The sequence below is a fragment of the Enhydra lutris genome, unplaced genomic scaffold (genome assembly GCF_002288905.1).
Source record: "Enhydra lutris kenyoni isolate GAN:26980312 unplaced genomic scaffold, ASM228890v2 scaffoldscaffold77, whole genome shotgun sequence".
NCBI lineage: Eukaryota > Metazoa > Chordata > Mammalia > Carnivora > Mustelidae > Enhydra > Enhydra lutris.
Genome location: NW_019154161.1, coordinates 2,359,556 through 2,384,157, shown reverse-complemented (window position 1 = coordinate 2,384,157; position 24,602 = coordinate 2,359,556). Strand labels below are relative to the sequence as shown.

General features: G+C 59.7%; 3 protein-coding genes across 8 annotated transcripts in view; 1 reads left to right on the top strand and 2 right to left on the bottom strand.

Annotated features, from left to right (window-relative positions):
- Window positions 1-566: 566 nt before the first annotated feature.
- On the bottom strand, window positions 567-8,419 carry LOC111160809 (AKT1 substrate 1). 2 transcript variants are annotated; one of them, XM_022524164.1, is made up of 5 exons: window positions 8,352-8,419; window positions 4,659-5,044; window positions 3,308-3,385; window positions 3,055-3,224; window positions 567-1,641 (listed from the first exon to the last, which is right to left on the bottom strand). In XM_022524164.1, exons 1-5 carry the CDS (start codon window positions 8,402-8,404, stop codon window positions 1,498-1,500), a joined length of 831 nt encoding a protein of 276 aa, XP_022379872.1. In that variant the 5' UTR covers window positions 8,405-8,419; the 3' UTR covers window positions 567-1,497. The 2 variants fall into 2 exon arrangements, with proteins under 2 accessions (XP_022379872.1, XP_022379873.1); XM_022524165.1 differs by lacking the exon at window positions 8,352-8,419 and adding an exon at window positions 7,461-8,306.
- An 885-nt stretch (window positions 8,420-9,304) lies between these two features.
- LOC111160541 (TBC1 domain family member 17) lies at window positions 9,305-20,860 on the top strand. 3 transcript variants are annotated; one of them, XM_022523711.1, is made up of 17 exons: window positions 9,305-9,497; window positions 9,776-9,874; window positions 10,109-10,183; window positions 13,538-13,661; window positions 14,388-14,595; window positions 15,256-15,367; window positions 15,477-15,635; window positions 15,962-16,090; window positions 16,193-16,296; window positions 17,115-17,209; window positions 17,639-17,755; window positions 17,859-17,959; window positions 18,048-18,147; window positions 19,078-19,175; window positions 19,334-19,450; window positions 19,953-20,039; window positions 20,132-20,860. In XM_022523711.1, the coding sequence occupies exons 1-17, from the start codon at window positions 9,477-9,479 to the stop codon at window positions 20,333-20,335; spliced, it is 1,950 nt and encodes a 649-aa protein (XP_022379419.1). In that variant the 5' UTR covers window positions 9,305-9,476; the 3' UTR covers window positions 20,336-20,860. The 3 variants fall into 3 exon arrangements, with proteins under 3 accessions (XP_022379419.1, XP_022379421.1, XP_022379420.1); XM_022523713.1 differs by lacking the exons at window positions 19,953-20,039; window positions 20,132-20,860 and adding an exon at window positions 19,869-19,946 and having other exon boundaries at window positions 9,306-9,497; XM_022523712.1 differs by lacking the exon at window positions 9,776-9,874 and having other exon boundaries at window positions 9,307-9,497.
- Window positions 20,861-20,926: 66 nt separating this feature from the next.
- Window positions 20,927-24,602, bottom strand: part of LOC111160542 (interleukin 4 induced 1) — a 12,060-nt gene continuing 8,384 nt past the window's right edge. For all 3 annotated transcript variants that reach the window (XM_022523714.1, XM_022523715.1, XM_022523717.1), the window contains exons 6-8: window positions 22,961-23,029; window positions 22,513-22,649; window positions 20,927-22,037 (exon numbers count right to left, since the gene is read on the bottom strand). In XM_022523714.1, the coding sequence (XP_022379422.1) occupies window positions 21,116-22,037; window positions 22,513-22,649; window positions 22,961-23,029 (1,128 nt within the window). In that variant the 3' untranslated portion in view covers window positions 20,927-21,115. The remainder of the gene's footprint in view (window positions 22,038-22,512; window positions 22,650-22,960; window positions 23,030-24,602) is intronic.

The following is a 24,602-nucleotide window of genomic DNA, read 5'->3' as shown; positions in this document are numbered from 1 at the left end:
CCACTGAGCCACCCAGGCGCCCCTTCTCATCTTTAAAGAGGGTATAGTTTCCACTTCATGGAGTTACTAGGATGATTAAAGGAGTTAGTAGATGTAAATAACTTTATACAAGTGTTTGGCTGGCAGCTCTCCCTTTAAGTCTTGTCTGTTGCTAGCATTCCTCCCATCTCCCTGATGGGAGAGGAAGATTCCAGGTTTACTTGACCCGACCCAGACATCGCACCAGGTGCCATTTGTTCTCTAATCTTCAGCTGTCTTGTATTAGGCAGAAAACTCCCGGCCTCAGCTGGACGTTCCTGGCTTTGCTGGGGACTATGTGGACTCAGAACACTGATTCCTTAAAGACCATTCACATTCCAACACTCGTCCCCCAGAAGATTGGAGATTAATGGTCACATAGGACTGGAATTCTTCCTTCACACCCCATGAATCTCTTTTCTTGTCTGTAAAATGGGGACAATAATTCCAACTCCCAGCTTTGCACTGAAAAAATCAGTGAGATGCCGCTCTTTCGGCTTCACAAAGTGTTTGTTGAATGAACACGCTTTATACTCATTTGTCAGAGATAAAACTCTTTAATCTCAGACCACCCCTCCCAACTCCCGATCCCCACCCACGACTCTCTCCCCCACACAAGGGCCGGAGAGCGAGGGCCCCTGCCCCCCACCTTGGGTGGACGAGGGCCCTTTAAGGCACCTGTGGGGGTGGGGGGAGAGGGGCGGGAGCTGGTGCCGTCCTGGGTGCAAGGACGGGACTACGATTGGCAGGCTGTTATGGGATGGAACCAATGAGAGGGTGTCAGATGCAGGGACAGGATTGGGCCAGCCCTGGAAGGGGGCAGAGGGGTACGTAGTCAGGACTCGGTCAGAAACGACCCCAGTCCCAGTAGTGTAAAGAACGTAAATTTAAGGCCGCAGGCCAATCCTGGGTACTGGAGGAAGGTTTGGCCACGCCCTCAGGAGGCTAGAACCAATCAGGCGGGGAAAACCCAGGAAGGGGGGGGGGATGGCTACTCCCAGGATATTGGTTAAGCCCTTTGGGTTCAAGCCAATCAAATGAAGGAGTTGCCCATTCTCTAGGCCGAACTGGCTTGCCACTACCCAATCCTGGGGCTTGACTGTTTTCTTTCAACCAATGCCGCGCGGGCAAAGCCCTTGTTGCTAGGCAAAAAAACGACGGGCAACCCCTGCGAGGGCTTTAAACTAGCCACGCCCCGATTTGGGAGCGACCCAATCCCTTAATCGAACGAATCTGTCGCCGGGCAAAGAAAGCGGCGACAAACCCAATAGGGAAACTAGATAGGTCCCGCTCCTCGGCGCGTGAGAGGGTCGTGGAGGGAAGGACGGCAGGGATTGGGAGGGAGGGGGCAATCCCGGGGCCCGGGGGACCTGAGAGGCCGGTCCCGGGTCGGACTCGGATTGGCCGGCCCCGGGGGCGGGGCAGGGGTGTAGTGTGGGGCGGGGCGGACGCTGGGCCGGGAAGCGCTCTCCCCCGGCCTCAGTATTTCCGCTTCAACTTCTGGAAGTCGCTGGTGTTGAGCCGCGGCCGCGGCAGGTCCCCGAAGACCTGGGTGTCCTCGGCCTCCCGCAGCACCAGCGCGCGCATGCTCGCCGCGATGCGGTCCAGGTCCGGCGAAGAGGGCTGCGGGACCGGGGCGGGGTCAGCGCCCGCTGCGGCTCCGCCCTCGCCCCACCCCTCCCCCACTCCCGCCCCAGCACTTTGCCTACACCCACGAAGGCCCCTTACCCTGACTTACTCCGCGTAAGATCCTCCTACCAAACTCAAAACACCATCTCCTCCATGAAGCCTTCCTGCCCCTCTCCTCCCCTTCTTGGCCTGACTCTATGTGCAAGAACAGCCACCTGTCCCACTGCCCTTCCAGTTCCTTCTTACACAGCGGAACTATGCTGCTCTGGTGACCATCACTCTGCTGACCATCAAGGCTGTGTGCATCCAGAGAAGAGTCAGGTCTAAAGATTTGGGTTGGGCTTGGCACTGAGTCACGCAACAATCAGGCCTCTGCCTCCGGCTAGCTGTCAACAAGCATTTCATCTCCTGAGGCTTCGGTCTCCCCTTTTAAAACGCGGGGCTGATGAGAGAGCCTGAGACAATCAGCACAGTGATTGCTCAAGTACTGTCCACTACCATGCTGCCCGCGCTGTAGGGAAAGGATCCCTCTTCTGGTTGGCCTCCCCCAAGGAGGGGCCCTGTCATCCTGTCCGCAGCCCCAGCAGCTAGTGCAATCTCCCGGATGGCCTGACGCCTTGAGCTGGGTCCGGCATTCCCCAGAATGGGAGAGGCCATGGACAGAGGCTGGACCTCCGCCCATTCAGAGACCAGCCCAGCGCCACCACTCGGGCCTCAAACATTGTTAACTGGGCTTCCCCCAGGGGCAGCGCAGATAGCAGCAGCAGCAGCGGATGGAGGCTGCCACTGTGTGAATGAGCCCCCTGAGAGGCACCAAGGGGAAGGGGACCATGAGACCGCAGGGCCTCCACCCTTGCCATCTGTAACTCCTTTCTGAAAGGAGGCTGCGTTCCAATCCCAGCCCTGCTCCTCCCAAGCTGAGGTCTTGGGAAAGTCACAGATACTCCCTGTGCCTCGGGGAGGTTCAGGGCTAGGTGAGGAAGAGCCACCCAGGCCAGCCCATGAAGGCCACAGGGAGAACTGGATGGGAGGCGGTGCGGGAGGGGCAAATTCCAGGAAGAGCCAGGAACATGCAGGGTGGGGACTGAAGGTGATCTAACCCCTCTGAGCCTCAGTTTCCCTTTCTGGAAGGGATATCAAAATATCCGTGTCTTGGCTGGAGCAAGTATTCTGTAAATGAAGCTGTTCCTGAAAACCTAGAAGAGACCTTCTCTGCAAGGCACTGGGGTACATTGTAAGGCTTCAACTGTTAAACCTTTAGGGTTCTGGCCCCAAAACCTGCCTCAGGAGGTGGAGGGCAAGATCAATCCTAGGAAATGTGGCTTCCATCCCTGAGGGCTTCCTGGAGGAAGTGGCTCTGAGTCCCTCCCTCCACCCTCCTCTCCTCGCCTCCCCTTTGCTCCTCACCGGCCCATTCTCCTCATCCGATGACCGTGCTTCTGTCCTCTTCTCCTTGAAGGCCCAGACGGGCACGGACACGGGCAAGGACTTGGCATACTGCTGTGTGGGCAAGGCTGAGGCCGGGGGCACTGAGTAGGCTGGGGGGCCAGCAGGGGTCTCCTCACTCAGGCTGCCATCTGGGAGAGAGGGCAGACTTCAGCCTCTGCCTTTGCCTTCATCCCAGCACCCCCCAGGGGTGGGGACAGCCTGGGACTCTTACCATCTGTGCTCTCGGGGTCCGACTCACAGAAGGGGGGCAGGTCCTGGAGTGTGGCGTCCTCGTCCATCACAAAGAGCCCTGTGGGTGTTAGCGGCCCAGGCCGGTCAGGTCCCTGCTACTCTCGGCTCCAGCCACCTCCCACCGCCACCACCTCCCCAGTCCTCGCATCCGCCAGGCCCTTGCAAGCCACAGGGCTCCTGGAATCGTTCCCTCTGCCTCAAACACCCTTCTCCTAGTTATCTGCCTGGTCATCCGCACAAATCCAGTTTCTGTCTGGTACACCCTCGGATGAAAGCAACTGGCTAAACAGACATGAGATCCGCACGACGTCTGGGACGAAGGACTCAAAATACAGACCGAGTATGAGACGATTATGATCGCTGTTTGACCGACGGGAGGCACAGAAAAGTTAAACCACTTGCCCCAAGTCTCCCACTTAATAACCATGTCACTGGGATCTGAACCCGGGCCACCTAGCTCCGAGGCTGTGCCCTGAACCCTATGCGGGTTTTCTCCAGTGAAGAAGCCAGCGTTAGTAGTAACGACAAATGAGTAAGTCCTGCTTACTGAGCCCTTCCTGCAAACTCCTAATCACTCTTCAAAGCCCGAACGTTATAGTCCAGTCTCTTCGAAGTATCCAACCTCTGGATTCCCCTCCAAAACAGCCAGTGGCTTTTCCTTCTGGCCTCCTTAAGCCGTTGCCTGCGCCCGACTCCTCTGTAACTCCCATCTTTGTTCTCACAAGCATTAGCCACCACATGTTTGGAAACAATTCCTGTTCTGCTCAAGCTCCCAGCTCAGGTCCCGACCCCATGGGCTCCACAGGGCACTGCCTCCTGTCAGGACTATCAATTCCTTGCCCAGACAGGGAGTCTCCCCAAGAAAAGGGCCCAAGGGGCACCTGACTGGCTCATCTGCCTTCAACTTAGGTCATGATCCCAGGATGCTGGGATGGAGCCCCACATAGGGATCCCTGCTCAGCAGGGAGTCTGCTTCTCCCTCTCCTGCTCCCCCTACTTATGCTCACACTCTCTCTCTGTAACAAATAAGTAAATAAATTCTTTTAAAAGGGGGAGGGGCGAGGCCTGAGTTGCTTTGTGTCTCTGGCACCTTCCAGCCCAGAGCTGGCCCCAGGTTAACATGTAGGGCTACAGGCTCGGAGAGGGGCCATGACCTGCTCAGAGTCACACAGCGGGGCACAGGCAAGCCAGCCCGCCGCCCCAGGCTCTCTGTGATTGCGGCTGCCACGGAACACCAGGGCTCAGAGACAGGCAAGTCCCACCCCTCCAGGAAAACTGCCCTTGGAGGCAACTTGCCAAGCCAAGAGCCACCCAGCCCCCGCCTGTCTCACCTCCGTTGTCGCTGACACCCAGCCGCTCCCCAGAGGTCTCAGTCTCTGTCGGCTCGTCCTCATCTTCATCGTCGTCCTCCCTGGCCAGGGTAGGCCGAGGTGGGCTCCGCGCAGGACTGGGTGGCTGTGGTGCCGGCGGGGGTGCGGGGGGCCGGGCAGCGGCGGCGGCCCTGTGGGCCAGGGCGATGTCGTGGAGGCAGCGGCGGGCGGCCTCGGCCAGAGCCCCACGCCCGTGGGCTGCATAGGCACAGGGGCCCGGGCGGGGCGGGGGGGGCGGCGCGGCAGTCAGCAGCACCAGCTCCGTGCCTGTCCGGGCCCGGAAGCGCTCAGCGGCCCCCACCACCGCCTCCCACAGCTCCTCGGGGCGCCCCGACGCCATCCACGCCCTGCAGAGCAGAGCAGGACAGAGAGCTGAAGCCCAGCGGATTGACTACGCAGTCTACACCTGCCCCCAGGCGTCCATCTGCCCCTAGACACCACTCCCATCCCTCCCGGCCACCTTGTCCCCAGCTGGGCTCACCCCCTTCCCCCAAATTCCTCCCCATCCGGACCTCCTGACTCCGTCCGTCCCCAACCCTCCAGCCCCATCCTTCCTGGTCCATCCAGTTTTCACAGCCCCAGTTCCCCGCCCTTCGCCCTGCCGTGTTCAATACAGAACCACCAGCCCCATGTGACCAAGGAGCACACGAGATGTGGCAGGTCCAAGGGGAGCGGGACCAGGAGCACGAAATCCACACTGGCGTTTGAGGACTTCGTACAAAGAGGGAGGATGTCAAAGGTCTCAGTGGTGGTCTGACGTTGACCACACGTCGAAAACACGACAGTTCAGACATAATGGCTAAACAAACTATATGGTGGAAATGAATTTCATCTGTTTTCCTTCTACTTTTTTAATGTGGCTTCCAGGAGATGTGACATGACAGGCCTGGCCAGCACTGCTTCTGCTGGACCATGGTTCCCGCCTCTTCCTGAACCTCTCAGCCTTCCCCTGCCCCTCCCTAGTCTCCCCAGCACAGAGTTGTGGCCGCTCAGCCTCACACGCTTCCAGACTTCTGAGGCCTGAGGCCTACAGTCCAGATCCCGTGTCCCCCAGTTACTTGTCAACCTTTCTCTCACCCTAGCGTGGAAGGAGCTTTCCCTCACCCCAGATCAGATCAGTCCCCCATCTTTGGGCTACAACGTCTGTGAATCCCCCCAATCTAGCACAGGGTGCTCTGGGGGAGGACTGTGTGGGTCCACCTCCGTCTCCCCAGTCACTGTGGAGCTACCCGAGGGAGAGCCTGGAAGGCTGATCCCAGAGCCACCAGCCTGGCCCCTCTCAGTGGCAGGCCTCAGAGAGTAGGGGCGGAGCTGTCGCTGAGACTCCATACATGAAGCTCTGTACTTCCGAAAAGACTGCTCTGCCAGTTCCTCTGGAAGTCGTCCCTGATCCCCCAGGATGGATCAGCTGATCCTGATTCTGATTCTGACCCTGATTCCCTAGACGCACAGTGCCCTGGGCTACCTCCGTTACAGCTCACCGTCCCTTGAGCTTAAGACAACTGTACCTCTGTCTGCCTCCTCCATCACACTGTGAGCTCCCCAAGGTCAAGATAAAAAGAGCAAAGGGTTGGGACGCCTGGCTGGCACAACTGGAAGAGTATGCGACTCCTGATCTTGGGGTCATGAGTTCGAGCCCCACACTGGGTATAGAGATTACTTAAATAAATAGACAAACTTAAAATAAGAGAGAGAGAGAGAGAAAAGAGCAAGGGGCACGGGGGCTGGCTTCCTGCCATCTCAAACCTGCTGTGTGACCTTGGAGCACTCACTGGCCCTCTCTGTGCCTCATTTTTCTTCCTCCTGTAGAGTGGTTGAGTGAGGGCGGCTGGGAAGCTGAGGAGCCTCCTCAAGGAGGTAGGGGGCACCCCCCCCCCTCACTGGAGGAATTCAAGCAAGGTTTTAGTCCAGCCAGGGTCATGTGTAGCCTGATTTCAATTTGCTGGCCCTTTTCAACTCCTAAGCACATAAGCCAGTGTTTGCTGAGCACCGACTCTGTGTAGGGAGCCCACATCTGTCATTTCACTTCCGACCTGACCCACTAAGGTGTGAGCTGTTCCCTCCCAGACGAGACAAGCAAGGCTCGTGGAGTACAAAGCCCCTGCTGGAAGCCACAGGCAGCAAGAACACAACCAGCACTATTCGTGACAGACCCCAGAGCAAATTCACCCAGCGCTTCCCACAGGCCAGGCAGGGATGCCAAGCAGGTCGTCACCATCCTCATCCCACCCTCTCCCCAACCCTACCAGGGAGGGGCTGTTATCACCCCACTTCAGCTGCAAACGGGCCAGGGAGATTCAGTATTTTGATTAGGGTCATAGGGCTGGAGAGGAGAGACTGTTCTTAGTCCCAAATGCCATCTTGCCTTCCTTAGCAGGAAAGTTTTATGTCCAGATGGGGAAAGTGAGACTCAGAGAGCCTCAGGGACTCGTCAGAGGGCCCAGAAGTTAAATGGGTCAGAGTAGGACTGACTCTGCTCTCTGCCTGACTCCAAAATCCAACAGAACTGAGAGGCGGCTAAGGGTCTCCCCTAGCTGACGGAGGAAACCAAGGCTCAGGGCAGGGAAATGATTGACCCAAGGTCACACAGCCTGGCTGTGGTAGGCCTGGGGCTCTCACATCCCTGGGACATCAGGATTGCACTCTCTGTCCTAGATCTTAGGGTAGTTACAGGACTGAAAAGATTGAAACGCGGGAGAGTGGGTGGGAGGGTCCCCCCGCTGTAAGGAGGAGGCCTGGGCAAACAGGAGGAGGGCAACTCACGCCTCTCTGCGAAGGCCTGAGGGCTCTCTGGAGTGAGTTTTCCAAAAGTAGAGTGGCCAAGACCAGGGAAGACGCCACCCTTCCAGCTGCTGGAGGAAGTCCTGCATCCTCTAAGGAGCTCAGAGATGGATGGAGGGTTCCCCAGCCCCCCAAATTGAGGACTTTAGGATTCAGGAAAGGTGAGACTTGTCCCCCACAGGAAGGGGAGGGGAGAGCTAAAGTAATTGGCCTCTTAATACGAGGCGAGGAGGTGAACTGAAGAAAATGACTCTAGGGAGAGCTGAGGAAAGAAGCGAAGTCCGCCAAAGAATGAGGGATGCTAGTGAAGCCCCCTTCCAACCACCTGTCAAAGTGGCAGTGCCTCCCACCCCCCAAAGTGGGAGAAACTCGAGGATGCCCTCCCCACCCACTACTCCGCGTAGCCGGGGGAAAGTTGAACGTCTGGGCATTTCCTTGACCTCTCAGGGACCCACCCCCCCCCCAACCTCGGCCGGGGGTCCAGGAAAAACCCACTTGTCTAGGAAGAAAACAGGAAATCCCGCCCAGGTGGGGGCCAGGACCGGAAGTCCCGCCTTTGGACGGGTGAGGGGCGCCCCCAGGACCCCCAGAGCAACCCCCAGACACCGTGGAGATGATCCACGACCAAGGCAAGGATCCTCGTGGGTCTGGAGACCGGAGGATAAAGCTGTCTAGGTTTTGCCTTGGGTCAGACACGACGGTTCCCGCGAGCGACCCCTTTCCAGCGCTGAGCGTAGGGTCGCTGGAAAATCTCTGCCCTCTGATCTACGCAGGCCATACCCCTCCCGCGAGCGGCTCGCCCTCCCAGCGCCCCTCTCCTCTGGACGGCCAAATCCTCCCCACACCGCGGTTCACAACGCCGCCTCCACTCACGTGCCCGTAGCCAGCATGGCCGGCCCGGCGCCGTCGCCGCCCTCAAAAGACATGGCGGCGCCTTGCGTCACTTCCGCGAGGCTGGCCCGCCTCCACGCTGCATACTCCGCCTCCCTCATCAGGCCGCCCGAGACCAAAATGGCCACGGGAACATCATCGGATCACAGTGGGGCAATGGCGACAGCAGGGTGCCCATAAGAAAGATGGTGAAAGAACGCTTCAGCTTGCCCGGAAACGAGCCAGAACCATTTCGATTTGCTCCAAATACGGCCGTCGCCACGTGCATTCTTAGGACCACAGTAAACTAAGGCCAGAGACCTGACGCCCCTTACCCATCGTCGACCTTTTCCACAAAAGTGGAGGAAAGCAGTGCCCATTAACGACATGGCATCGCTTGCCCAAAATGTATATGGATTCTCCCTCCAACTTATCCCCCTTCAGCACCAAAGTGGGGAAAGATCCAATAAGGCGACATTTTTTGCTTCGGTTTGCCAGGCTTCAATATGGCGGCTCAGGCCGCCGCCTCCCGACGGTGACTCAGGAATTCGACGGGGTCCGCTTCGTTCCCAGGGATACTGACGGCTTCATCCCGTTAACCCAGGTCCCTCGGCACCTCTTGTGACGTACACCTCCTCTCACCTTCTTTTCCTTTACCCGTTTCTTTTCTAGGACCTCGATGTCGCGCCCCTCAGGGAGATGGGACTGCCCCGCATTAACATGGCCGCAGCAGCCAGGCTTTGGCCGTGCCCTCGAGCAAAATGGCATCTCATTTGCTTCGATGCCAGTACACAATATGGAGAAAGAAGCCGGTGTTTCGGCGAGAGCTTGAGCGAGGAGGTGGAGCCCTTGGACCCTCCCCCTTGTTTACTTCGTGGCGGGGGAACAGCACTGCGCTTGCGCACTCTCGCTGGCCTGCTCCACCTTCGCCGTCTGCGCCATGTGACTTACACCCTCGAGGTTCAAGTTCAACCACCCCATTCTGAAAGATGGTTACACCCACTCCTGTTCTAGAACAGGCAAGGGCGCTACCACTGCCCAGGCTTGAGGGGAGTCTCCTATCCGGATGTGACAGCACGATGACCCGGAAAGGCAGAGGGCCGGAGGAGTGGGACCTCGGCGGCGACTATGGAGGGAGCCGGTTACAGGGTAGGCAATGGAAACGCGTTCTTATCTTTCTGTGGATGCGAAGCGACGCCCTCCGGTAGTCGGCTTCGCCCCAACGCCCTGCCCGGGCTCTGGGAACCCCGCTGAGCCTTAGCGAACACACCGTTCGTTTACAAATGCGCTGTCACCCTCCTCCACTGCCCTAGGTTAGACGCTTACCTTTTAGCCCCGCCCCATGGGCGGCCGGGAAGCGCCTCTGGGCCCCGCCCCCTGGTGTCTTCCTGCGTTTGGGTCCCGCCCCTCACTGGTTCCGTCCCCAGGTGGTGTTTGAGAAAGGTGGCGTGTACTTGCACACCAGTGCTAAGAAGCACCAAGACCCGGACTCCCTCATCGCTGGCGTCATCCGCGTTGTGGAGAAGGTGGGCCGGAAGGGAGCAGGGCTCGGGCAGGCCCAGAGCCGGTTGGAGGCGGCATCTGGAGGCGTACGGTCTGGAGGTCCCGATGGGACTGTGGGAAGGCAGGGGGTGCGGACTGGAGCGAAAGAAGGGGCTTTGTAAGTCTGAGGGGCCAGAGGAGGGAAGAAGTCTGGAAATACGACTTGGGGAGATTGGGGGACGGGGGGATGTCCCTCCAAACCCTTTTTTTTTCCTCAGGACAGTGATGTCCTTCTGCACTGGGTTCCGGTAGAGGAGGCTGGAGATTCCACCCAAATTCTCTTCTCCAAGAAGGTAGGCTTTCCTCCGTTCCCCTTTCTCCACTTGTTTTTTCCCAGGTTGGGGCAGTGGAAGACATTTGAAGGACCTGGGTGTAATCTCAGACTTACTCTTGGAGCATATATGATCCTGGTTGGGGTCTAGGCTCTCTTGGCCCCTTGGTTTTCTTTTCTTTGTGAAATGGGGCTGAAGGTGCCCATTTGAAAGAAAGCAGACACCATGAGATTCATAGCGGTGGGGAGGCAGCCCTCTCATCCCCTTTCCTTTTTAGGAGAGCCCTGTGATGGTGCAGGAGGTCAACACAGCCCGTGGATTCAGGTTTCACGGGCTCTCAGTCCACAAGAACTTGAAGGGGTGTGGCATTTCCCCAGGGGCGGAAAAGTATACTTTCTAGGGCTTCTTCCTACTCTCAGTACCAGACTTTGCTCTTCTCGTTATGAGAGACTCCTGAGGCTTTTATTAGAGATTGTTACAGACTTTTCATCACCAGGCCCTGTGCTGGGAACCAGAGATGAGTTTACCCCAGACCCTGCCTCAGTCTTCACCCTCATTCTATTTTGGGAAACTGAGGCACAATGATTGGAAGCCCCTTTTGTAAGGTCAGAAAGCTAGGAAGTGTTGGAACTGGGGTTTGAATCCAGACTCTGTGGTTTCAAAGGCATGCCCCTTTCTGGAGGGAGCAGGTATTTGCGCTGAAACTCTAAGGATGAGAAGGGGGCAAGAAGGTATTTCAGGGACAGCAGGAGGAAGGGCATTTCAGGATACAGGAGGAGATGGGATGTCTCTGTAGAGGGGGGTTTGCTGGGATGATGGTTGGGCCTGAAATGCCCAGCTGAGAAGCTTGGACTGTGTTCTGGGGGTCCCCGGGGGAACCATGGGAGGAGAAGGGTGTGGATGTGGAAAGCTCCGTTGGGAAACCCATGCGGGGGATGGGCAGAAGGGCCAAATGGAGGGAGGATGGAGGCTGGGAGGTCAGGGAGGTTAGAGTGATGGGTCAGGGAGAGAGAAGGAAGCCTCACCTGGGGCAGTGGTGTTTGAATTACCTGGTGGGAGTGGGTAACAAATGGAGATTCTAGAATTCTGCTGAGGAACCCGGCTTACCAGCATTCTGCATTTTTCGTCAGCCTCACAGGCCAGCTGAGTGCCTTTCTTGAAAATGTGGCTGTCCTCCTCGGTCCTCTCGTTTTTGATTAACAGATACCCACTGAGGCAGGCTTCAGTGGAAAAGGCACGTACGCACGCAGGATACACTTGGCTCCAAGGAACACAAAATCAGGCTGGTGACAAGTTAAGGAGACAAATTTATTCCTCTCCTCTCACAAGACACTCGGAGAGATGGAGCTGATGGCCTTGGCTGGCGACGTCAGGGCCTGGATCACCGAGACCCTCCTGTGCATGCCCTGGTCACCTTTAGATGACTCGTTCAGTCGCACCTCCTTTTAAGGCAGGAAGAGGGGGGCGAGCAGGGTGCCAGTCACATCTCTTCTGCTCATCGGGAAAAGCAAGACGTTTCCAACTCTGCATCAGCGAGTTGTTGTTTTCGGCTGCGTGGGATAGAAACAGAAGTGACAGCGGCTTCAGCTGCATAGAAGCGCCTGCCTCTCCCGTTGAAAAGGCCATGTGTCACCACCAACCTGGCTTCCTTCCAGCATTGCTCTGCCATCCTCACGGCTGCCTTGTGGTCCAAAAAGGCTACTGGAGCTCCAGTTTTTTGGGACTGGTTTCGCTCCCTGTGTTGCAGGTTGACTGAGGAGCTCTGTTCGTCGTGATTGGTCAGGGAAGCATGCTGCTAGAGCAGCTACATTCCTTGTGACAGAGGGCAAGAGCTCTTCCCTGGCAGTTAAACAGTCCATCCTGGAAGGGGTACCTCGCAGTCCCCTGGTCAGAGCCAGCTGCATGGCTACACCCAGCCGGCAGAGCTCAGGGAGCTGCGATCCTGCTGTGTGCCCAAGAGGCAGAGGGCTGCAAACGCTGGCGGAAGGCGGTGTTGACTCTCATTATGTTATGTAAACGTTGGTGAAATATCCCATTCGCCCCACAAGACACGGGATGGCTTTGCTGGGGCTGACTCAGCAGCCTCGTGGACAGGTGTCTCTGTGACTCCCCTCATGGCCCTAGTTGGCTGTCAAAGCTCCAGACGCCGTGTTCTCCTTCCACAGCCTCCAAAGACTGGCCTGAATAGGGTGGTGGTCACTCATGTAGGTGCCCTTTTTTTTTTCTTTTAAAGATTTTATTTATTTATTTGACAGACAGAGATCACAAGTAGGCAGAGAAGCAGGCAGAGAGAGGGAGGAGGAAGCAGGCTCCCCACTGAGCAGAGAGCCCGATGCGGGGCTCGATCCCAGGACGCTAGGATCATGACCTGAACCGAAGGCAGAGGCTTTAACCCACTGAGCCACCCAGGCGCCCCTGTAGGTGCCCATTTTTATCAGGAATTTTCCTCCTTTTAAACTCTCCAGAGGTGGCATCTTGGCTCCCACTGGCAGGAGACGGAACCCCAAGGAAGGCTGAGAAAGCAAACAGTGGGAGGCTTTGTTGTGGGAGGGGCTCTGTGAACCTGGAAGGAGCAGAGAAACGGCTTTTGGGTGGACTCATTGTCTGGGTCCTTCCAACAAGGACCCTCGTGCAGGGTTTTATTGCGGGAGTCCTGGGACACTCCAGTTACTTTCAGCAGGAAGGGATTCAAGGCAGACCGGTAGAGGCTTGGCGAATTTGTAGGAGAGCCGGCAGAACAGGACTGACCCTGCAGAACTGACCTGCCCGGGGAGCTGCCACCACCTCTGAAATGAGGGCAGTGGGGAGAGATCATCGTGGAGCCTGCGGAGACCCAAGAACACTACCACCCGAGCTGCCACCCAAGGGCAGGAAGCCACTGGGCCCGCACCAAGCCAGTGACTGGGCGCTGGGACACAGAGCTAGCCACCACCTCCACCTAGTCACCTCTCTGTGCAGGAAAACAGGAGCCTCCCTCGGCAGCACACCCGGCCCCTCCGCCACCCAGCTCCCCCCCGCCCCCAGCGGCAAGAAGTTGCCCCGCCTCCTTCCTGCGTCCTGCCTTCGCCTTGTGGTGTGACCCGTAGCTGCAAAGGAGTCTGGGAAATGTAGTTTTCGCCTTCCAGCCTCTGCCTGACAAAAGGCATACATTAGCCCGTGAAAGGGACTCCTAGTCTCTGCAGCTCTCCTGTACTTTGTCCCCTCCCTGTCCTTCCCCATGGCCTGTGGCCAGCACTGTTGGCTGATTGCACTGTCGTCTGCCTCAGTTTCCCTATTTGTTTACTGGGGCTGCCTTCCAGGGCAGCCTTGCGGCTCAGATCTAGAAACCCTGAATCCACAGCGCCTCACTCTCTTCTCTTCCTTTCCTCTCCGAAGGATGTCAGTGGTGGTGATTCCTGCACCTCTGAGGAGGAACCGACCTTTGACCCTGGCTATGAACCCGACTGGGCTGTCATCAGCACTGTGCGGCCACAATCTCGTCACTTAGAGCCCACCAGAGGTAGGCTGAGCCCGGGTCCCTGAGGGGCAGGTGGAGACCCATCTTAGCCTCAGAGGTCAAGGCTCCACAGACTTTGCTGGCTATAGTCAAGGTGACTGTCCGTCGCTGGCCTTCCAGTCTCAGGCACGTGGATCGGGGTGCAGCGCTGTCCCCGGCCCAGGTCCCGCCTGGCAAGGTCTCCGGGGTTTGCAGTCTTGCTCATCTTGCCAGACTCCTGGGTGGGTTGTGGGCACCCCCGCAGGAATCCTCTGCTTGTGAAGGTGTCCAGGCTGTGGCGGTGACAGTTGTGGGGTGAGAGGGTGATTTGGGCTATCCTGGAGTCCTACAAGGTTCTGGGGGCACCGGAGGAGGCATCCGGCCCCTCCGGAGAATGGAGAAGCCTTCCAGGAGGTGGTGATGCCAGCCCCTGGCCCTGGGGGACACCTGGGAGTTTTCTCCCCAGCAGAGAAGGTAGCCAGGCAAGGCCAGAGGCCCTGGGTGTGTTTAGGACACTGGAGTGTGGGGTCTGGAGTGAAGGAAGGGCTGGAGATGAGATGTGTGGGGCGCAGGAGATGGACCTCAGGGAACTGCCACCAGGTTAAGAACACAGTCTTCGCTGAGGGCCACAGGGAGCCAAGGGAGATTTTCGAGCAAGTCAGTTGTGTTTCCAAGGAGACGTGGCTCCCCATGGATATCTGCGCTGCCTCTGCCTCCCCAGGCCTGCTCCCAACATGTGCTCTTTCCCAGGTACAGAGCCCAGTTCCCCTCGGGGCTCCTGGGCCTTCACGGTGAGTCTCGGGGAGCTCAAGTCCATCCGCCGGTCCAAGCCAGGCCTCAGTTGGGCCTACCTGGTCCTGGTGACCCAGGCTGGGGGCTCCCTGCCTGCCCTGCACTTTCACCGAGGGGGGACCCGCGCCCTTCTCCGGGTCCTCAGCCGCTACCTGCTCTTGGCCAGGTGAGCCTTTTCCCAGCACCGGGCCTTGTGGCAGGTGCCCCGCAGCTGCAGCCTGGCCCCTCGGGGCTGTCAGGCAGACTTAAAGTTAGACAAAGGGGGCGGTGCCTGGGTGGCTCGGGTCAGGATCCGAGTCCTGGGGTCGAGCCCCGTGTCAGGCTCCCGGCTCGGCAGGAAGCCTGCTTCCCCTCTCCAACTCCCGCTGCTTGTGTTCCCTCTCTCACTGTCTAATAAATAGATAAAATATTAAAAAAACAAACAAAGGCAGATGAAGGGAATCAGCTGATACGTGTAACCACAAAGCCAAGGCAGGGTTTGATTTCAGGCAGGACTTGGGTCCTGGAACTTAGGAAGAATTGCTCTTTTTCCCTCTTAAGTTGGTATTGTTCTCCGGGGGTCCCTTAGCAGCCCTGGTGACCGAAGCAGCTCCTTCCCCAGCAGCATCCCGGAGCTGCCTCTCCCTGGCCTGTCCCTGAATCGGTTCCTGTGGGAGGCAAGAGGGCCTTGGCCCTCAGTGGCCAGCCCTGGGTTGAGTGTCCACCCCTGGGGTCCAGCTGTGGTCAGGCTGTAGGTGAGGGACTCCCCAGGGGCGGTTGGACTGAGAGGGGGAGGGGACGCACGCGGGGCCCTCTGCCTGGGTGTCACCACATTGCCCCTCCTCAGCTCCCCGCAGGACCCCCGCCTCTACCTTGTCTTCCCCCACGACTCCTCGGCCCTCTCCAGCTCCTTCCATCACCTCCAGCTCTTCGACCAGGACAGCTCCAACGTGGTGTCTGTGAGTGTCCCACTGACCAGCCTGGCCCCTGTGGGCAGGGAGGGGCGGACCGGACTGGGTGAGGAAGGGTGGGGTGTGGCTGTGAGCACTCTGTTGGCCCTGTCCGCAGCGCTTTCTCCAGGACCCTTACTCCACCACCTTCAGCAGCTTCTCCCGTGTGACCAACTTCTTCAGGGGGGCCCTGCAGCCACACCCAGAGGGGGCCTCCCCTGACCTTCTTCCACCCCCTGATGACGAGCCGGAGCCTGGGTTTGAGGTCATTTCCTGTGTAAGTATCAGGTGGACCCTGCTGTCTTCTGGCTGTCACCTGGGCAGGTGATTAGTTCCCTAGGCCTCCTTTTCCCCCAGAACGGGGATGATACAGCACCCCAGTCATAGATCGCATGAGGAGGGACTTCGAGGAGAGTGCTTGGAACCGTGTACCTATTTCCCGTTATTGTGGGGGAAGGGGAGCTTCCTGACACGGAGGTGGCTTTGGTACTGACCTGGGGAGGGATGCTTCCCACCCTGCTCCTTAACTGTCCTGCAGGTGGGCGGGGCCGGGGCCGGGGAGGGTGTGGGAGGCCCTGAGCTCACCGGCCTTGTGTCACGCAGGTGGAGCTGGGGCCGCGGCCGGCCGTGGAGCGGGCACCTCCACTCACCGAGGAGGAGTGGGCCCACCATGTGGGCCCCGAGGGCCGCCTGCAGCAGGTCCCCGTGCTGAAGGCCCGCATCTTCTCCGGGGTGAGGTGCTGACTGTGTGCTGTGGGGTGGGGGGACTAGGTAAGGCTTACGGGCGGCCAGGAGGAGGCTACTCTGAGCCGCTGGCCCCACTCTGTCCCCCAGGGTCTGAGCCCTGGCCTGAGGCGCGAAGCTTGGAAGTTCCTCCTGGGGTACCTCAGCTGGGAGGGCTCAGCCGAGGAGCATAAGGCCCATGTGCGCAAGAAAACGTGAGTGAGAGCCGCTGCGGCCACCCCAGCCAACCATGTCCCCCATCCCAGCACGGTACCTGGCCCATCACAGGTGCACCGATGGGCTCGCTCCGCAGTCGTCAGTCATGAGCCCACCATGTGCTGGGCACCCGCCGTCACACATGGAGACGGCGGTAAGCAGGCAGGCTCGTCCCCCGTGGGCATCAGTTTTTGTTCTAGCAGTATAATGTCGTAGCTGTCATCACTCTGCAGCCGGCTTCCTTACCCCGGGGGGCCTGCTTCTCATTCCTGGTACACTACACGTTGTGCCCCTGCTGCGTGTCCTGGTCCCCGCCCTGGTGCTCTCTGTCCGGTGGGGATGACAGACTGAACAAAAGCCCACAGTGGGGTCCCTGGCTAGCTCAGGAGAGCGTGTGACTCTGGATCTTGGGGTCATGAGTTCGAGCCCCATGGTGGGGGTACAGATCACTTGGAAAAAAAAAAACTTTTTTTTTTTTAAAGATTTTATTTATTTATTTGACAGACAGACATCACAAGTAGGAGAGAGGCAGGCAGAGAGAGAGAGACAGGAGGAAGCAGGCTCCCCACTGAGCAGAAAGCCCGATGCGGGGCTCGATCCCAGGACCCTGGGATCATGACCTGAGCCGAAGACAGAGGCTTAACCCACTGAGCCACCCAGGCGCCCCCCCCCCAAAAAAAAACTTTAAAGAAAAACTCACAAGGACGTTGTGTGTCATGAGCGATGTCAGGAGCGGCACAGGGCAGGGGAGCGGTGGCAAAGATGAGTAGGTAGCCTGCTTCGGCGGCCTCGTGTCTCACCTCCCCTTCCCCCGCAGGGATGAGTACTTCCGAATGAAGCTGCAGTGGAAATCCGTGAGCCCCGAGCAGGAGCGGAGGAACTCACTGCTGCACGGTTACCGCAGCCTCATCGGTAGGCTGCTGGGCAGGGGTGAGGTGCAGACATGGCACATCGGGGAGGGCACAGGGAAGGCCCCTGCCTCCCTAGGAGTAGGGATGATGTCATCTTCAGTGGGGAGATGGGATGGGGCAGGGAAAGGGAGCCTGACTCCTTGGGTTCAAATCTGCTGCCTACTTGCTGTGAGATCTTGACAACCGATTTGCCTCCTTGGGCCTCAGTTTCCCGTCTGTGGATGGTTCAGTAACTCGGTCGCTGGGAGGCTGTGGCGATCTGGCAAGTGGCAAGCATAGTGCCTCATTCGAGGGTGCGCGAGGTGGTTTCCGGACCAACTCACACTGCCTGGGGTCTGCCGAAGGGAGGAGCAGGGGCTGGTGCCTGTGGCCAGGAGGGATGGGCCCCCACAGCATTCTCACTTTCGCATTCTGCGCCCTGTGTTCGCAGAGAGAGATGTGAGCCGTACTGACCGGACCAACAAATTCTATGAGGGCCCCGAGAACCCGGGGCTGGGCCTGCTGAATGACGTCCTTCTCACCTACTGCATGTACCACTTTGACCTTGGTGCGATGCCAGCCCCGGGGGGCGCTGGGGGCCAGACCCTCCCTTGGGGGCTGCTGGGGGCCTGGGCTGGGCCCTGACCTTCCCCCCCCCCACCCCCATCCAGGTTACGTCCAGGGCATGAGTGACCTCCTCTCCCCGATCCTCTACGTCATTCAGAACGAGGTGGATGCTTTCTGGTGTTTCTGTGGCTTCATGGAGCTCGTGGTGAGGCCCCAGGCAGGCGCGGAGACAGGGCCCTCGGGGGATGGGTGGGGGTGGTGTCTGCTTCCTCACGTGGCCCTCCCTCCCGCAGCACGGGAACTTCGAGGAGAGTCAGGAGACGATGAAGCGGCAGCTCGGACAACTGCTGCTGTTGCTGCGGGTGTTGGACCCGCAGCTCTGCGACTTCCTGGGTGAGTGTCTCTGCGGGCAGGCGGAGGGGGGTGCCCAGAGCCTCCCTTCCTCCACCCTTCCTCCCCCAACCCCCGCCAGTCTCTGGAAGTGGCCACAGATGGGATCCAGGATGTTCGGGCCTGATCCAGACAAGGGAGACATCCCTGCAAAAGCCGGAACATTCCCATGTGAAAGCGGGATCGTGGTTTGGAGCGATCCTCAGCGAGTCCCCGCCCCATGAGTGCGCCCGGCGAGCGGGCTCCTCCAGGCTCCCTGCAGTCCCGTGCTTGGCAGATGGGCCTGGGGCCTCGGCATGGCCACTTCCGGGGGTGCCGGGACATCAGCTGCCCGACTGTGCGGCGATCTGTCTGTCTGAACTGTGTACGAGAACAGATCCAACCTGTCCTGCGCACTGTGGTTATTCGCAATTTTGCATCATGAGGAGTATCATCTGGACAGTTCCTTTAGGCTAAATTCCAACAAGTGGCATTATATTCTGGGCGGTATTTTTACGGCTTTTGAAATGTTTGTTCCCATCACTGCTTTCCTGGAAATTCTTACCAGCTGATCTTTCTGCTAGCCGAGTCTGTGAGTGTCCGTTTCCTCACACCTCCACCAGCACTGGGTATTGATAGCTTTTATTTTTTCCCTGAGTGTCCTGCATCCCTTTTATGTGATGGTGGGGCACGGAATTAGCTCACCTTATCTGGAGTCTGGAAGGCAGGATGGGAAAGCTTCCTGTTGACCCAGAGCGTTCTTGGCTCAGCTCCGAAGCCTTCCCATGCTGGGCACGAGTTACTTGCCTAGACTGGTAGAGATTCCTACAGCCAGTATAACTTCTTAGAGTCTCGGGCTGACCAGCCTGCACACTGTGAATTAGGAGGGGATTGGAATGGAGTTTGAGCTTGTTCTTGCGGAGCACCACCCCTTCCACCACTGTCTTCTTCCAGATTCCCAGGACTCTGGCTCCCTCTGCTTCTGCTTCCGGTGGCTGCTTATCTGGTTCAAGAGGGAATTCCCCTTCCCAGATGTCCTTCGGCTGTGGGAGGTGGGCCTGAGGTGTGGGTGGGAGGGCAGAGAGGAAAGAGCAACCAGTCAGCTGTCCTGGGCTGGGACGTTGGTGGGAAGTGGGCAGGGGGTAGGGCAGACCTGGGTGCGACTTCGGGCAGAGGCTGGGCCATAAACACCTCGCTCTGGCTCTCCTAGGTGCTGTGGACAGGGCTCCCTGGCCCCAATCTGCACCTGTTGGTGGCCTGTGCCATTCTGGACATGGAGCGTGACACCCTCATGCTCTCTGGCTTCGGCTCCAATGAGATCCTCAAGGTGAGGCCTGGGCTCCTTCCAAGTCCCCCTCCCTGCCCGTCCTGACCTCTGTAAGCGGACATGTTAGCTGAGGTGTGAACTCCGTGGAGGCTGGCACTGTGCCTGTGCCACTGGACCTTGGGGTAGTAGGTACTTCAAATAGGATTATGGAAAGTATGGTTAGCTCAGTGGTGAGCACCGTGGCCAGGAGACCCGGCTTGTTTTTCTCCTCTTCCATCCCATGCCTGGCTCCCAACAGTGCCCTCAGAGTGCGGCCAGCCCATGAGGGGGGACCTGCCCCTTCCCCAGTACATGAACACGAGGCAGGGTCATGGGGAGAGCTCAGTGTCCTTTCCCTTCGTTGCGGCAAGCGGCCTGAAAGGACATGACCTCCCCTACCCCAGCTCCACCCAGTCTGTCTCCTCCGTTGTATCCCCAGCACGAGGCACAGAGTGGGCACTCGGGCGGTGGTGGTTGAGTGCTGGCCGGCAGGCAGGCCGGCCTGACCCACCCCCTCCCACAGCACATCAACGAGCTGACCATGAAGCTGAGCGTGGAGGACGTGCTGACGCGGGCGGAGGCCCTCTACCGGCAGCTGACCGCCTGCCCCGTGAGTCTGCCCCTCTCCCACCAGCTTCCCCCCTGCCCCCTCCCTCCGGGGGTAAAACTACTGACTTCTCGCCTCTACCCCCACCCCTCCAGGAGCTGCCTCACAACGTGCAGGAGGTCTTGGGTCTGGTGCCCCCCGCAGAGCCCCAAAGTCCCTCGCCCCCTACCTCTCCACTGCCTCTCTCACCCACCCGGGCCCCACCGGCCCCACCGCCCCCCGAGGACACAGCCCCGCAGCCCGACAGCAGCCTGGAGATCCTGCCGGAGGAGGAGGAAGAGGAAAGCGCAGAGTCCTAACCCCGGGGCCGGCTGGCCCGCCCAGCACAGGCACTTCATCCTGCTCTCCGAGGCTGGGGAGGAAGGGTGTGAACGGGGCGGGCCTTCCCGCCAGTGCCTCCCGTGCCCTCACGATGAGCTGATTTGCTTACACGGACACTTCTCGTGTCCAGTTGTCCTTGCGTAGGTGGAGGAAGGAGGCTGCCTCTTTGGCATGGACCCGCACGGGGAGAGGGTGGTGGCTCGTGGTCCCTTTTGGACGTGCGGTGGAGCCGACACCTGACCACGTGATCCTGATCCAGCCACTGAGACGGAAGAGAAGGCCCCCTGTGGGCCGGTGGAGGTAGGGCCCTGACCCCTTCCTGGATCCGGGGCGTTTGGAGGACTGAGGATGTGCTGGGGTATGGCCGCCCCCAGTGCTGTGCGGGGACACATCCCGGACATAACCGAGATGGAAGGGCCTGCAGAGCTGTTCAGACGCTCTGGGGACTCTGCTTACCAGCTTCTTGTTATGTGAACAAAAAAATAAACTCGTGTTTGACCTACTGTCCGTCGTGCTTTCTGTGTCTGGCATCAGGACTCCATCTGTTTCGTGACAGCCAGAGTGGACACTGATTACCATTTCCCAGGGGCGCAAAGCAGTTTCGGTCCTGTCCCCCTTCCCCAGTGGAGCCCTGCGGCTCAGGGAGAAGTAGGACAGCTTCTGGGGGTTCTAGAATAGGCGCACCCTTCTACCGCGAAGACTAATGGCTTTGCTCCACACAACCGGGGAGGACCACAGGGCTTTTTCTGAAAATACTTTTAATGCTCGGGTCTCTTGTGGGTGGTGTGCTGAGCGGTTATCCCGTGCGCAGCCTGGGCGTGGGCGGCACCGCCCTTTTCGAACTCGCAGCGGGAACGGCTGGGCAGCAGGCGCACTACGCCCTCCTCGGTGTCGCTGTCGACCATCGTGTGCCTCTCTCGGCTGTTGATCAACACCGCAGCTCGCAGCGCCGACTTCACTGCGGTCTCCACCCAGCCGTGCGGGTAGGCCGTGTGCTCACCGGCGAAGTAGATGCGGCCGTAGGGGACCGCCCAGTCGTAGTCCGGTCCCTCGTCCTTGTCTTCATGCCAGAGCAGCGGCGGCTGCACCACGAAGCCGCCCTGGCTATGCGGGTCCTCCGCCCAGCGTTTGACGATGCCGCTGCCGTCCCACAGCCGGTACACAATCGGCCCGTGCAGCGCCGCCACGTCGTCGAGCGCCACGCGCATCGCGTCTTCGGGGCGCAGGCCGGCGAACGACGCCGCCGCGTCCGACCACGTGTACGAGGCCAGCAGAAGCGCGCCCTCGCCCGGCGGCGGGTAGAATATCACGCGCGACGGGCGGGCGGTGCTCGAGTGGCCGCCCTCGATGTGTTCGTCGTGCCAGAAGGGCCGGCGGAAGCTCAGGAACACCTTGGTGGCCGGCACGTAGTGCAGCGCGCGCAGCGCCTCCTGCCGCCTTCGCGACAGCGGCGGCGAGAAGGTAATGCGCTGCAGCGCCGGGCCGCTGGCCGTCAGCAGCACCACGTCGGCGGTCATGGCCTTCAGACTCCGGGCCCTGCGCGAGCTGGCGATGTGCACGCGCACATCGTGCGTCCCCTGCGTTATCGCCACGACAGGCGCGTGCAGCAGCACCGGCCCGGACAGCGAGCTCAGCAGCGCTCGCGGCAGCAGGTCCCAGCCGCCCACGATGCGGCTGTACCTGCAGGCAGGGCGGGGGCGTGAGCCCGGAGCTGGGGCCCTGCCGCTCCTCGTCGGCTCCTCCCAGCGGAACCCTCCCGGCGCACTCCCCGGTCGGCGTTTTAGTTTTCGGCTGCAGGTCCCCTCTTCTCCCGCCCCTGCTCGGAGGCCCCGCCCACTCCCTTACGGGCCGGTCACCTGCCTGCTCCTCGCTGACCCCGCCCACTCATCACCCCTGCCCTCGCCAGTCCCCGACGTCCCCCAATGGCCAGGGAGCAGAGAAGTGTCCGAGCCCGGCACCGCTCCCCTTCTCCTCTGGGCCACGCCTTCCTCCGGGAACCATTCCTACCCAGTTCCTCCCGAGGACCCGGGATGAAGAGGCGAGTGCGGCAGGACACGGGCGCCCCTTCTCATCCTCCCACCAGTCCCGCCCGCCCGGTTACTCGCGCGCCCGGGTCCTGTGGGCCCCGCCCCTGCCCGCTGGCCCCGCCTCTCACCGGAGCCGGTCGCTGAGGCAGCTGTGGGCCCTTAGGGCCTCAGCGAAGCTGAGATAGAAGAAGCCGTCTTTGGACATCACGTCTCCCAGGAGCCGCACGGCAGGCTGGCTCAGGTTCCCCTCCCCGAGAAGGTATTCCTGCAGGACCGGTGCACGCCCAGGTCAGGACCCAAGTGGGCTGCACCCGCCGGCTCTGGCCCCAGCCCTGTGGTGGTCCCTCCCAGGCTGAGCCTCTTGGTTCCCTGATGTGACCGTGAACTTAGTATGGTTCTCTGAAGCTCAGGGATCCAGTCCCTGCTGTTGTGACAGATGAGGGAAGAAAGCCCAGAAAGGGAGCGTGTGCTGAACCCCGGGTCAGGCAGGGTTCCCACCTTCTGACGCCAGGGCTACCGCCCCACGGGCACCCTCCTTGTTTGGGTTTCTCAGCGACGCTGAGGCCCCCCACTTACCAGGAGCGTGTGTTTTTCAAACTTCTTCATTGCCTTTCGGCAGCCCTGTGTCTTGAGATCTTTGAGGGCCTGTGGTGGGACAAGAGGATGACACTGAGCTCCAGGGGCAGGACCGCAGAGGCCAGGTTGGTGTGCAAACCCAGGGTCTCCTCCTGCACCTGCCCCCGCCAACCATTTGCCACTCCTGCTCAAGCCACCAGGTCTTTGCCCATGCTGTGCCCTCCACTGCAATCCACCGTCACCGCTCTGTAAAGTCTCCCCAAGATGTTACTGCCCCTTCCTGCCCCAGCCTCAGCCCACCCTCACGGTGTCACGCTCAGTCCCACTGGGCACGGTTTGTTCTGCATCTGTCCCTAGCCTATGAGTCACTGCTGTATCCTGCTGGTGCTCAGTGATTGTCACCTGGATGGCTGTGGGCACAGACAGAAGCAGAGTCCCTTCTGCCACCTGTCAGCCCCGAGGGGCTTAGTCACTGGTTTCTCTCCTGCCCAAGGCCCTCTGGTGGCTCCCCAGTGCCCAGAGCCCCAGGGCTGTGCCCTCAGCCGGCCCCTCGGTCGCCATCTCTTAGGGCAGCTCCAGTTCTGCCGCACTACGTACAGGGCCCAGTGCCCCCCCCCCCCGCCGACATCTGCACCTCTGCACGGTTCCCCACAAGCGGCCACCCTTTACCGTGCTGTTCAAGTCTCTTCCCTTCCTGACAGCCCCGTTTCACCTTAGCCCTCTTCATTGTCCACCTGGCTTCTCTCTCGTGGCCAGGGAACTCCCCAAAGGATGTGCCCCTTCACTCACTCGTCATTCACCCCGAGTCTCCCTAGGCTCCCTGGACAGTGCCAGGCCACAAAAATGGCCTCAACTCAGTGCCCACCCTTGTCCCAGAGGGAAGACAGACGATTAGGAGCTCCCAGAGGAGGCCAAGGCCTGCTCCTCCCTGAGGGCACCAGGGAAGGCTTCCTGGAGGAGGGAGGTTGGAGCTGGTTCTTGGGGGATGAGCAGGGTTCTCTGGGTGGGGAAGGGAAAAGGTCTTCCAGGCAGGGCAGGAAGCGCCAGCAAGCAAGGGCACGGGTGCAGAATGTGCAGGAGACAGTGGGTACGAAGGAGGACGGAGCTGGGGTGTTTGGGGCACCATGAGGGCTTTGGGGGTAACAAAAATTTCTTGGAGGCTGGAGCAGGTGGGAGAGACCAAGCCATTCAGGGCTTGAACCTGAGGCTAAGGCACTGGGGAGCCACTGGGGGCTGTGAGTAGGGGATGAGCAGGGTGAAGGTCCAGGGTAAAGGATGAAACCTGAGCTGGGGCGTGGGCTGTGGGGACCCAGAGGTGGGAATAGTGCAAGTGATCAGGGGACAGGAAGGATGGGGCAGGGGGTACTGATGGTGGAAGGGAGAGGGAGGGAGCTAGGATCTCACCTGGGGGTCTGCCTGCCTGGGACTGGGGTGCGGGTGATGGGGCCATTATGAGAGGGGAGAACACAGGACTATGAGTGGGGTTAGGGAAAGATGCTGAGTTCAGTGGGAGCTGCCGGGTCCCAGGGTACGGCCAGGGGGGCACAGGCAGAAGTCTGGGTCTCCAGAGATGGATGGGGAAGATCTTTGATCAGCAGATCAAAGTTTAAGCCAAAGACATAGAAGGGGAGGCTGTCGGGAC

What these genes read in the sequence shown, in the direction of transcription:
- LOC111160541 (XM_022523711.1), top strand. Translation starts at nt 9,477, where the DNA reads ATGGAGGGAGCCGGTTACAGG. An exon ending in TGGAGGGAGCCGGTTACAGG is followed by an intron (nt 9,498 to 9,775) that starts GTAGGCAATGGA and finishes TTCCGTCCCCAG; the next exon opens with GTGGTGTTTGAGAAAGGTGG. An exon ending in CATGTACCACTTTGACCTTG is followed by an intron (nt 17,756 to 17,858) that starts GTGCGATGCCAG and finishes ACCCCCATCCAG; the next exon opens with GTTACGTCCAGGGCATGAGT.
- LOC111160809 (XM_022524165.1), bottom strand. Translation starts at nt 7,567, where the DNA reads ATGCAGGACTTCCTCCAGCAGCTGGAAGGGTGGCGTCTTCCCTGGTCT. An exon ending in TCAGGCCTTCGCAGAGAGGC is followed by an intron (nt 5,045 to 7,460) that starts GTGAGTTGCCCT and finishes TCTGCTCTGCAG; the next exon opens with GGCGTGGATGGCGTCGGGGC. An exon ending in CGGATGAGGAGAATGGGCCG is followed by an intron (nt 1,642 to 3,054) that starts GTGAGGAGCAAA and finishes CCGGTCCCGCAG; the next exon opens with CCCTCTTCGCCGGACCTGGA.